We start from the raw sequence: 12,398 nt of genomic DNA on the forward strand, positions 1-12,398 counted from the left end.
GAAAACCAAAGGGAGAAGGTGGCCTGGTCCCCTTTTCTCTTGCCCACACCCCTATCCTCCTGCTGGGTCCATGAGATGACCCCCAGCACCTGGCATACAGAGCTGGGGGTATCCAAGACCCCATCCCAGTGCTGCAATGTGGGTCACCCCGGTGGCCTATGCCTGTTCTTGTGGGGGGCTACAGGCTCACAGCAGTGGCTAGCAGTGGAAAGGGTCCTGGAGTTTGGGGTGAGCTGGTAGGGGCTGCACACTTACATCCTCCGCAGCTTCTTGTAGGGGGAGAAGGCACCTGGGGGGATTGACTTGATACCATTGAGCTCCAAGCGTCTGCAAAGAGAAGAGGGAGAGATTAGGGCTGTAGGGTTGGCTGAGCCCCAGCACCCCATTGACAGCATTGGAGGGCTGCAAAACCCCCAGGCTTGCAGTAAGTTACCCCACTGGAGTGGCACCATTCACCCCAGGGACAACTTGCAGCCTGTGCTCAGGGCTTTCTCCATCAGGGAGTGGTGGCATGTTTTGGGGGTGGCCGTGCTGGCTGGGGTGGTGGCATCACCTCCTTCGCCTCAGCACCCTGGGTCTGGGGGTGCCTGCTGCCTTCCATGTGCTTTGCATGCTGAGCCAACAGGGGCTTTGCACCATAATTGGATTCCTCTAAGGAGATTATTTCTCTATTTACATTTTTAATGCAGCTAAATCCAGGGCTAAATCTGGGCAACGTGGGAGAAGGGCAAGGAAGGCCTGCTGCCCCATGCAGTGGCTGAGTCCTGGGGCCTGCCCCCCATGTTGCCATTGCTTCGAGCCACCCAGCAGGGACAGTGCTGTGCTGTACTCACATTTCTGTCATGGTCTCGGGCAGGTTGGCAGGGATGGCTGTCAGACCCTTGCCCCGACAGTCCACGATGCCGTTGCTGCAAGTGCACATGGCCGGGCAAGAACCAGAGGACAAGCTGCAGAGCTGGGCACGTGCCAAGTCCGTTTGTCCTGCCAAGGAAACAGCCAGCATGGAGTTGCAAAGAGCTGGGCCAGGCGGGTGGGTAGCAGCAACCCAAGGAAGGGACCCTGGTGACAGCTTGGCATGCCAGAACAGCTTGTGGCACCCTCGAGTGGGTGCACAAGGTCCCGGTGTGCCCCAACCCCATGCAAAAGACACACAGCTCCAAGGGCATTGACTGATGTGCCCTTTGTCACACTGATAGGGTGGTGTTGTCCCCATGTTGTCCCTGCTGCATGGACGGTGTCGTCCTGAGCCAAGCCCACAGTGTGCATTCAGGCTCTGAACTGTGGCTCACGGCAGGGAGTGGAGGTGGGCTGCCTCGATGGGACAGGCTTTGTCCCCCCTACCTTTATCCCTGCCCTGGCACCCACCGCCTCACCCATCCCCCTCACCGGAGCAGCTGAACTCGTTCTTCTGGACCTCAGCCACGTTGAGGCCGCGGAGCTGGGCTGGAGCGGCACACTGGGTGAAGAGCCCAATGGTGGGACGCTGGCGCAGCCACTGCGAGAGCCAGGCCAGGTGGCAGTCGCAGAAGAGGTGGTTGGAGTGCAGGCGGCTGTGGGCGGACAGGGCAGTTGGTGGCCAGGAGATGGCTCCTGCCCCACCCCGTGCCCTCTGACTGCCCCAGCCTGGCTCATCCCAATGGCTGTGGGTGTACAGCAGGGGACATGCAGGAGCCTGAGAGCTTCTGCACTGTTTGCCCAGGCTACCTTGCTTGGCAGTGCTTGCAGACACACTGAAAGGGTGTCCCCTCCATCCCCTCCCCATGGTGCTGTCCTGGCACTGCTGAGCCACCAGCACCAGAGCCGGGGACATCCCACTCCAGCCCAGGGGGTCCTTCCTACTCCTGCTGCCCTGGCACTCACAATGTCCGCAGCTTGGGCATGTGGTTGAAGCTGGACACAGGTATGGAAGTGATATTGTTGTTATTCAGGGTCCTGCAGGAAGGCAGAGGGGAGCAGATCAGGGCAGCCAGGCCGTAAATGGGAGCATGAGATGGTCCAGGTGGCATCAGACCCCTGGAAGCAACAGTACCCACCCACCTCCTGGCACAGGGTGGATAGATGGAGATATGAGGGATAGGGACAGCCCAAACCCCCGGTAGGGCCTGCTGCCCTTTCCAGGCTTCTTCCCCAGGGTCAGGATCAGGCCCTGGAGCACAGCTCCGCAACAGTGGTACCAGACCCCTGCTCAGCCTCTCCTCAGGGCCAGGGAGAGGTGGCGTGCTGGGGATGTCCCTGCAGCACCTTGGTGAGTGGGGAGCACCCGGGGATACCCGCAGCCCCACATGGGGATTGCAGGCTGGAGGCTCCAGCCAGCCCCCAGCCACTTACAGGACCTCCAGCCCCCGCAGGGCGCGGAAAGCCCCATCCTCGATACAGCTGATCTGGTTCTTGTCCAGCTGCCTGTGGGAAAAAGTTGGAGGAAGCATTGCTGGGACAGCCCAAGCGGAGAGCAACTAGTCACTCCTGATGTTCCTGCCACCAGACCCAACCCCAAATTCCCTCGGGCCACCCGTGCCCATCCCTGCTGGGACTCGACTCACAGATTCTTGAGGTCAGTGGCCCCACGGAAAGCTTTCCTGGGGATGGCCTGGATGAAGTTCTCACTCAGATCCCTGCAGAAGAAAGAGACAGTAAGGAAAATGAGCAGTGCCTGCAAAGCACAATGCTCCGTGGGACGAGGGCATCCACAGGCAGAGACACAGCCCAGCACTCAGCAATCCCCAAGAGGCTCTAGGAAGCTGTAATTTGGCAACCAAGGACTTGCAGCCCTGCTGGCTGTCCCAAGGCGAGTGTGGCTCCATCCATTGTGAATGCAAGTGGCTGGAGGTCCCCAGGCACTGGTGTCCCCAGCTCTGATAAGTACAGCAGCAGGACACAGCTCTGGAAAAACCCTCTGTACTTAAATACCCTGTGACTGCTATAATTACAGGTCCCTGCTGATTAACTGGTAATTACACTTAGTGGATCCAGTAGGCATTCCCATGGAGCCTGCCCTGCACTTTAGAGGGCACAAATAATTGGGTCATTAATTACTTCATCACTACACCACACTGTCTGCACCACTCTGCACTGCCGGGGAGTGCCGGGCCAGCACGGGCTCTGTGTTTGCAGGGCTGGCAGCGCATCAGATCCCGCACTGTGCCTGGGCTGGCTTTTAACAACCATGAAGGCAAAAAAATCTCACAGCAAAGTCTGGGTGGACTGGCTCAGCTCACCCTATCCTCAGGGGACCTGTCTATTGTATTTGTGCCTCACAGCTCCCATGCTGCCATTACCTCTCTCACCCCAAAACCAGAAGCTCCTCTGAGCTCAGCAGGCACCTACATTGCCAGCCCCCAGCCCCATGGCAGAACAGCCCTGCTCCAGCCACCCATGAGGCAGAAGGCCAAGTCCCAAGCTCCCTCCGGCAGCAGGGAAACTGAGGCATGTCAGAGCATTTGTCCTGTGCAGCAAGTCCATGGATGAGTGAGGAGCTGGACCAGGGCAACCTGCATGGACTAAGCTCCCCACAGCATTACACAGGCCACACAGACACCCCCATCCCATCCCTGAGAGGTGGCTTGGGTTGTCCCTGAATATCAACATTTCGCATTCGGTTCTCACCAGCTCTGTTTCAACATAATGAAGCCTTTTCACTACTGATATCCCAGGGCAGTTGAGCTGGGTCGGGATGGAGGCACAGCATCCACACTCTGCCCCATGCCCCAATTTCCTCCAGAAAATGGGCTCAGCATGGCCTACCAACTGCTTGTAAAACACCTAGAGGTCTCCAAATTTTTTCTTCACCCCAGCCAAAAACTTCACTGCCATGACGGGAAAAAGTTGCCAGAGGGAAGCACCAGCATTACTTGCATGGATGCATGAGGAGAAGGAAAACCCAAGGACAGTGGGCTTGCCCAGCCCTCTGGTGATATGCCAAGCCACCAAGGAGATGCCATATGGTGCTGGAGCGATGCACACTTTGTGTGCAGGGGGCAAGGGCTGGTGCATTGCTCTGGTACTGTATACAGGGAGCAGGGGCTTGTGCATCATGCTGGATTGTTCCTGGGGAACCAAACCCGGCTGACAAAGTGCCGTTGCTGGGTAGAGGAAGGGAGATGCTGCTCCTGGAGGGGTCCAGCCTCCAAGAGAGGATAAAGCCCAGCTCCTCTGCCAGCAGCCGGGTGTGCAGCAGGCGCAGTTCCACCGCTACCCGCACGGCGGCACTGCCAGGCTGCCCTGCCTGCCCTGCCCAGGCTGCTCAAGCTCTTCCCAGGGGTCCAGACCAACCCCCCGCGAAGGCATCGGGGTCGCCTCGCATTCTCTAGAGGGGAAGGACCCGACACCCCAGCACCCCTTCAGATGTAAATGCCCCCTCTTTATCCTCTGATGGGGATGCGATGATCCCGGGGACCTCCAGGAATTGCAATGAGCTTTCTGAAAAATGAAGCATTGACCCAAATCTCCTTTTCTCTTTTGGCTCCTAGAAGAAGGAATCCCCTAGAAAACCCTCCAGAAACCCCCAGATGAAGTTCACCACTCTTCCTAGCAACTCATTCAATGCATCTAGCTCTCTCCCCTGGCAGTTCCCTGTCCTCCAACGTTAAATCGGTCGCAGTGTGGCCAAACATGGGAGCACCCACCATGCTTCAGCGCCCTGTACCTGCCCCCCCCAGCTCCGGCACTGCCTGCCCAGGCAGCCCTTCCTGCAGCTTGTTCGGTTCCCTCATGGAAACCTTGCTTGTGTTTCTCCACTCACAGCACATGGGAGTCCCAGCACACCCGGGGAACAAACCCAGGCGTCTGTCTGCAAGCTGCTCACTTACAGCTCGCGAGGGAAATGCTGCTAGAAGGTTGCAGCTGACTCTGCAAGGCTTCTCCCCTTCACAGCTTTTTGTGACAGTCACTGATGAAGTGCTGCCTTTGGAGGTACGGTACCAAAGCTAAGAGGGACAGACACTGGATGTGAAGCTTTCAGTGAGGTCCCAGCACTGGGCTTACATTGTTGGCACAGTTACACCGCTGACTGACACCAGGACAAACACATGCTTTGCCTGAGGGATACGTGGCCCCGGCATTGGAACAAGGCACGGCCCCTTCCCTCCCGGTGTTTCATAGCTCCCAGCTATGTTTGCTTTACACTTTGGCACCGAAGAAACAGCAGATGGCACGGCTTCTCCTCACTCCATCACATGGCTTGCAGCACCCTTGGTGGCTGTGTCGGTGCCACCTTGCACCACCAAACACAAATGTGTTGCTGCCATCACACGTGGAGCTCCATCAGTGACCATGAGCATTGACATGTCCAACAACCCTGTTGGGGACTGGCCAGCTGACAAACACGGACAAAAGAGGGGGAAAGAAGGCAACCCCCCTGCCATTGTCACAACCACCCTTTCTGCCTTTTTGCTTCCAGATATTTTCCTCTAGTTCCAAATCTCCTAGTTACTGAACCCAGGGGATGTCGAAGCAGTTATCCCATCCATGCCACTGTTCTCTTCCCACCCCCATGCCACAGGGACCATGCAGCTGGAGTTTCTCCCTGCATGTCACAGAGGGCAGAGGGCTCCAGTAGTCCTGGGGGTGCAAAGGGGGAAGGATGACAAAGGGTGAGCAGGTGACAGGGGACACACAGCCTCCTCCCTGTGAGTGCCAGAGGACAGAGCCAGGCAGACCCTGCGGAGAGACTGTAGCATACCTGCATGTCCCAATGGGAAGTCCTCAGCAGGCTGTCTGCAAAGCAGGACCCCCACATGCTCCCCAGGAATTCACTGCATTTCCATCCCTTCCTGGCCTAAGGCTCCCCTCCCACAGGGGTTTCTGGCCCAGCAGATGCCTGTTAATTAGCAGCAGCCAGCTCCAACCCATAGCTGTGCCATGGGGAGAAGGAGGGCACTTGCTTTCCTTCAATGTCCCCCAAAAGCCTTATGGTCAAGCTACGTCCATGCAGTCCCCCCCAGACTGGGCAGCATGGAGGATGGCAATAGTCAGGGATTGGGATTTTTTAAACTCCCTTGCTTGGATCCTACGCCCCACTGTGTGCACTACAGTTGCCGGTGCAATCCGTATGGTGGGTCGGGACGTGCTCCCGGCATGGCTCTCCTGGCAGCCAGCAGCCCCTGCCCCACCGCCGCGGGTCCCCAGGGAGCCTCGGCGAGGAGCCAGACACAGGGCACAGCTCCCTCGGGCTGGCAGGGGCTTGGAGGCGGGAGCCAACCCCCCGGTGTGCCGCCCTGCCCTGCACTTAGCGGGGCATCTGAGCAAAACTGTTCGACATGGCTTCCCAGTGGGGAGCCCACTCAGACAAACAAACCCCAGCAGTCTTAATCTCCCCAGCAAGAGCCCGGTGGGCCGGAGGGCGGCTGGGAGGGAGGGGGCTGCAGCGGGGCTGTGGCAGCCGGGCGGTGAGGCCGGGGCTATTACCACGCTCTCATTCTTTCGGCTAATCCTGACTTCACACTTTAACCTGATTGAGCCTTGTTTGGCGAGCCGGCTCCTGGCGCGCTGTGTGAGGGGATTAGGGCCGGACGCAGCAGGGAGGTAATTGCTTCCCAGCGGCGCTGGCCCCACGTTCTCCCTCCGAGCCCCCCACCGCCTGCCAAGAGCACCAGGGCGGCCTGGCAGCCCTCCGACATGGCACTCTCCTCACCAGGCAGCCCGGCTTGGTAGCGGCCACAGGGCTGGCCCTGCCAGCGGTGCAGGGGTCCATCTCACCCAGCACCGGTGGCCACCGGGGCACCTCTGTCCAGGCAAAAGTTGCAGCCGGTGTCATGCCCCAGCCATGCCAGAAAAGGCTGGGGGACATAGCATGGCAGGTGAGTGGCTTTCTGCCCCAGCAGTGCCCATACACGCAGGAGATGCCACTGGCTCCAGGCAGGTGAAGCGAAGGGGGTTGCTCCTGTCTTAAATATGTTTTCTCCTCAGCTTTCACACTGGAAACTCGTTACCATCCAGTGGGCTCCCAGACTCTCACACATCAAAGGCACTGACCTTTCTCAGCTGCTACCAGGCTGCTGCTCCCACGATGAAAATGCACTACAGGTCCCCCTGCTCACAGATTGGACGCTTCCCCCAGTATCCCCACTCAACCAGCATTGGAACCAGCCACTGCAGGCACCAGCTAGCCCACAATAGCCATCCACCAAGTCTCAAGCAGACAAGGCAGGTGCCCTCACAATCAAAGCCACACAGCCCTGGGCAGCACCAGCGTTTTGGGCTGGAACAGGTGGTCCCTGGATCCCAGCCTCACCTCGCTGGCACTGTGCCAGAGAAGGCTGTGCCAGGGTACAGCCAGCATTTCCCCAAGCCAAAGGGCCTGCCAGGGACTAAACAGCAAGGACCACAGTACCAGCAGCTATTAAGCAGCCTGGTGTACCTCGGGTCACTCTGCACATGCTGTTTGTCCCATCACAGCCTGCCCAAGGCAGAGGGACAGGCAGGGACATGGCTACCCAGCCAGCACGGCTGTTCATGCTGTCAGCTCCATTGCCTGACAGGTGACACCGGTAAGCACAAAGGGAAAGTAAGACACCTACATTACGAGAGATCGATAGACTAATCAGCACTTGCATTAGCGATTGACGGCCCAGGGTCCCCCTGAGGGGTTTTGCATGCCTGTTTCTCACTGCAGGGGAGGTGCGGCTGCATCCACTGCTTGTGCTGGCATCAGCACCCACAGCCCTGCACTGGGGGAAACAAGTGTCACCCTTATGTCCCAGCCACACAAGCCACTCAAGGTGATGGTCATGAGTCCCTGATGCTGCAAGGACGCTGTCTGTGAGGAGGGGTGTCCTGGAGGGCTCTGTCCTCCCCAGGCAAGGGCTTGCTGGAGGTTGAGGGCAGCTGCCTTGCTGCTGCATTAGCAGGGTGCTGGGTTAACAAGGCAGGGTTTCATTCACCACGTCACCTGCCCAGGCCCCTGCAGTCCCGTCTCAGGTTCAGGCTCCTGCCACACACCCCCAGCATTACATCAGGCTGTTTGATTCTTAATGGGCTTCGCTGGCCAAGCTGCTGTCACTGCTCCATCCTGACTGAGGGGGACGAGACAGACCTCCCACCCCCTCCACCCTTGCCTTACTTCGCCATCCCAAGGTCACCAGGAGCCTGCATGCTGCCTGCTGCTGCCTGCTACCCACTGTGACCCCAGCCCCTGGGGCTGATGGCATTTGCACAGGGCAAGGTGGGATGGCAGAGCTTGGTGCATGCATGCAAACAAGACAGGGTGGGCTTAGCGTGCGCCCCTGCCACTCAGGGAAGAGATCATGGGGTCTCTGGAAATACCACCTTGGCAGAGGCCAGAAAGGGAAAACAGACGGGATGGGACAGAGTCCAAAGCAGAATGGTGACAAGAGAGTGAACGTTGTTTGCTGTTTTTCACAACACCGGAACAAGAGATGACCAGCACAACTACCAGGCTTAAAATCACAGGAAAGAGTGACTCCTCCAAATGAGGGATGGTCAGTCCATAGGACTCCCAGCTACAATCAGCTCAAAAGTGGAGTAGAAGACACCCACAGAGATGCACCTGCAATGCCAGGCTGCAGCGAGAAACACCTGCAGGTGGATGCTCAGGAGCTGGCTCCTGCTGCCAGTAAGCTGGCTGGGCACATCCCAGTGGCCACTGTGCTGCCCGGTGCAGGCTGCCAGGCATGGCTGAGGACGCAGCCGGCAGGGACTCTCACCCACCAGGAGTCACTTCTCCTGTCAGCCTGTCTTAGCAGCAGGTGGAGACGCACAACCCTTCTGCTCCCCAGAGCAGCGTGGGGGATGTCAGCCTGGAGTCAGCCTGGTGCCAGCTGGGTGCCAGAGTCCCTGCTCAAATCTCTGCCTGCCACTCTTGTCCCTGACCCTCCTGGGGTGGGGGAAGGGAACGGTGAATGGGAGGGCTGCTCCTGCGGTTGTTCAAGGGGGAACAGCTGGTGCCTGTGAGGAGCATCCCAGGCTGGGCGGCACGGCACAGCCCTCCCCGCTGGCAGCCAGAGCGAGTGCTTCATCAGGCAGCCTCAGCCGCCAACGATTACGTGCTGAGTAAATCGATGGGATATAATTGGACTATTAAGATCTCATTATCCTCCTGGCTCCGGGTGCTGCAGCCCGCAGTGTTCTGGAGGAGACCACAGCCTGCAGCCACAGAAACTGCTTCGCATCCCAGACAGCCTTGATGGATACTGAGGACAAGGTGCAAGGAGCAGGGATGGTACAAAGGGGACAAGGATGGCGGCAGCAACCTGTTTTCAGCACAAGGAGACATCTCTGTGGCACAGTGAAGTGCTGTGTGAAGGCAGAGAGGTGTCTCTACAGGGGCCTTAGAAATGAGAAGGCCCAGGCATCCTTCTTCTAGCCACCACAGCAACCTGAAAGCCACTGCTGGCCTCTCCTGCCCTGTGCAGGGCTCTTTGCTCCTGGGTGGCATGGGGAGTTTGGACTCTATATGCACTTTCATGCATGCCTCTACCCCAGCCCAGCTGAAAAGGGAGGCTCCTGTCCCCAGCGGTGAGTTGCAGTGTCCCCATGCTCTGAGTCACACGGACTGCCTGGCCCTGGGGTCCCCCCTCCCCTGTGCAAGAGCCACATACCCATCATGTCCATCACGTGCTCGCACCTCAGCCATGGGGGGCAGGGGTGTGATTTCTGGCCATGGGACAGTCCTCCTGAAGTGACCAGAGTCCTCAGCACCTCTTGGCAGGCAGGATGGCACACCAGGTCACGTCCACCAAGGTCCAAGCAACAACAGGAGAGCTGCCCCAATCCCCACCTGAGGTTTTTGCTGTAATATTTCTTGTTATCTCAGCATCAGTGAAAGCAATGTGTCAGAGCTCATCCCTACCAGGCTCATTTATATAAGGACAAAACAACCCTTTGCTGGAGCAAGGCAACACACAGCTAGACATCATGATGTCGTGCCAAGTGTTTCAGACCACAGATCTCAGTGGCACAAGCCAAATCAACAAATTCTGCCTGTCCACCATGCACACATAGCAAAGAGTAAAGGTGAACACTGCCAGACTGGGGCACAATGCTTCACACTACTCCTCTGCCAGGAAAGGCTTCCCGAAGTGCTGTGCTGACCCGAGGCTCTGGCCCCAGCCCCTTCTCTCCCCAGAGATGCAGATGCTTTCCCCAAACATAAGAGCTGGGGATGTTCACTGCTTGTACAGCTGAGCAGAGCATGTGTAAAATGCAACATATGCTCACGGCAACAGTTAGTGAGAAGAGTCCCAGCCCCAGAGCCATGGTGCTGACATAGCAAAACATTTCAGCGCACACATAAATCTCAGTGACTTCAAAGAGACACTGCTGACCCGCGTCATGACCCAGACCACTGTCCTTATGGGAGCACCAGTGACTGACACCAGCTGGTATCGCCCAGTGGTGTCACTATGGTGCCTGTGTATGCCAAGGAGGTGCACTGGGGATGTTGAGATGTATGGGTGCATGCACCACAGGTGACACCAGCAGCCCCGTGTTTGGGCATGGGGGTAGTCGGGGACATGTGACACCTCTTGCAAGTGGGATGATCTGCACAAGGATGGCATTTGCAGGATGTAGGCTTTTCTGGGTGGCTCCTTGCACAGAGCAGCGCCTGTGCGGCGGCTCCGGTCCAGCTCTGGCAAGAAGCAGCTCTGTGTGGGCTGTGCTGCAGAGCCAGAGCCGGGGGACTTGGCCCCAGTGGGAAGGGGGATGCTGCGAGAACAAGGGGAGCTGGCCAAGGAAAAGAGGGGAGGGTGGGAAGGAGGCGAAGGGGGAATAAAGCATCTGCCACCCACCCTGGAGCCTCTTCAGAGGCTGAAAAAAGTTAAAAGCAGCAGCTTTAATGGAAACACAAGTGAAATAACAAGCTGCAAACCCCGTGCGCCTGTCGCCACCCGCTCCCCATGCTGTCCCTTTGTTCCTGAAACCTGCAGGAAGGAAAGGCAAAGGCATCGCCACTCACTCCCCAGCATGCCAAAGTGCCTCCAGAGAGCCACAGCACCTACCATGCCCAGCGCCCTGTGGTCTAGCAGAGGCCGGGCTGGGCAGCGGGTGCCCTGCAGCACACACTGGTGAGCAGCCAACCTCCTGTCTGCAAAGGGACCCACTGTGTGGCTGTCACGTCTCCCTCAGCTCCCACAGCACGAGGGCTTGGCCCCTCCAGCAACTGTCTGGCTGGACACCTGGCTCCTAAAACTGCACCTTCCCAGCTCACAGCCTCATGTCCCACTGTCACCAGGAGCCAAGGCACGCCACTGCACCCAGCCAGTGGCCCCATAGCTTCATGGCTTCCTGCTTCTCTCCATCCCTGCTTTTCAACACCTTCAAGTACCCTCCATTCTGGTATTCAGCAAGCTTGTTCTCCTCCCTCCTTTCATGTTTTTACTTCTGTCTTGCCCTGCCGTAGCAGGAAATCCCTATGAAACCCTCCACCAAAGCATGTTTTCTTTCCATCTCCCACACTGCCCTCCAGCCTCCGCACATACCTGCTTCACATTTGCATCACTCGGCTCATTTCCAGCATGTTCCTGACATGCTGCATCTAAAAGGCGAGGAGCTGTCCCATTCCCCAGGGCTGCACACCAGGCCCCCCAGCCCCGCAGCCTCCTCCCATGCTCTCTTCTGGCTCACTGCCCACAGCAGAGCACCCAGCACTCACGGACCCTGCACATCTCGGAGCGCCCGGCAATCGGGTACTGCAGCCCGGCAGCTGCGGAGCTTGGGGCAGAGCAAGCTGACAAGGAGGCAACGGGGATTTGCTGGACCACACGTGGTTGTATCTCTGGCAGACAACAGAGTGCTGCTGTGAGACCCCCTCACACAGCCCTGTGATGGTTAAGGACAAGGTCAGTTCCCCCCTCAACCCACCATGACTGCATGCACCGAGAGCTCTGCCGGGTGACGGTGCTGTGCCATGCTGGGAGAGGTGCCAGGCTCCAGCCCTGCACGCTGGGAGTCCTTGCACCCTTCAGCACACAGCGTCTGGTCCCTGCCCAGCAGCTCGCACCCAAGAAGACACCTTGAACTCCAGGTAGCAATACTTATCCAAGGTGCAAATGAAAAAGCAAATAGCTGTTCTGGCAAGCCAGCCCTGAGCCCTGTGGGGAGCTGGTTGTGCCTTCCAGGCTCTGAGGCTTTTAATTGCTAATAAGTGTGAAGTCAGGCCTGCCGGCCCTCCTGGATTCCTCTGAGGTGTGAATGAGGCTGAGCCAAGCTAAGAATTGCATCCTGGCTGTCCCAGATCTGGCACAGGCTGGTGAGCCAAGGGGTGATGCTGTGGACCTGCCACACTGCTCCTCAGCTTTACAGCCCTGGGATAGAGACTCTAAACCCTGATTCTAGCTTTGGGAAGGGCTAAGGCAAACTCCAGCCTGGAAGGTGCTCTGAAACCAATGCTGAACCTTGCAAGACCCAGCTGGAATTATCTGGCAAGATGCTGTGGCACGACT

The 12,398-nt window shown here is 58.0% G+C and overlaps 1 protein-coding gene across 2 annotated transcripts in view; it reads right to left on the reverse strand.

The window, feature by feature from the left end:
- SLIT1 (slit guidance ligand 1) overlaps positions 1–12,398 on the reverse strand; it is a 62,643-nt gene that overhangs the window by 15,103 nt on the left and 35,142 nt on the right. For both annotated transcript variants that reach the window (XM_065068207.1, XM_065068208.1), the window contains exons 5-10: positions 2,541–2,612; positions 2,329–2,400; positions 1,861–1,932; positions 1,387–1,550; positions 834–981; positions 256–327 (exon numbers count right to left, since the gene is read on the reverse strand). In XM_065068207.1, the coding sequence (XP_064924279.1) occupies positions 256–327; positions 834–981; positions 1,387–1,550; positions 1,861–1,932; positions 2,329–2,400; positions 2,541–2,612 (600 nt within the window). The remainder of the gene's footprint in view (positions 1–255; positions 328–833; positions 982–1,386; positions 1,551–1,860; positions 1,933–2,328; positions 2,401–2,540; positions 2,613–12,398) is intronic.

Source organism: Columba livia, chromosome 6, assembly GCF_036013475.1.
Source record: "Columba livia isolate bColLiv1 breed racing homer chromosome 6, bColLiv1.pat.W.v2, whole genome shotgun sequence".
NCBI lineage: Eukaryota > Metazoa > Chordata > Aves > Columbiformes > Columbidae > Columba > Columba livia.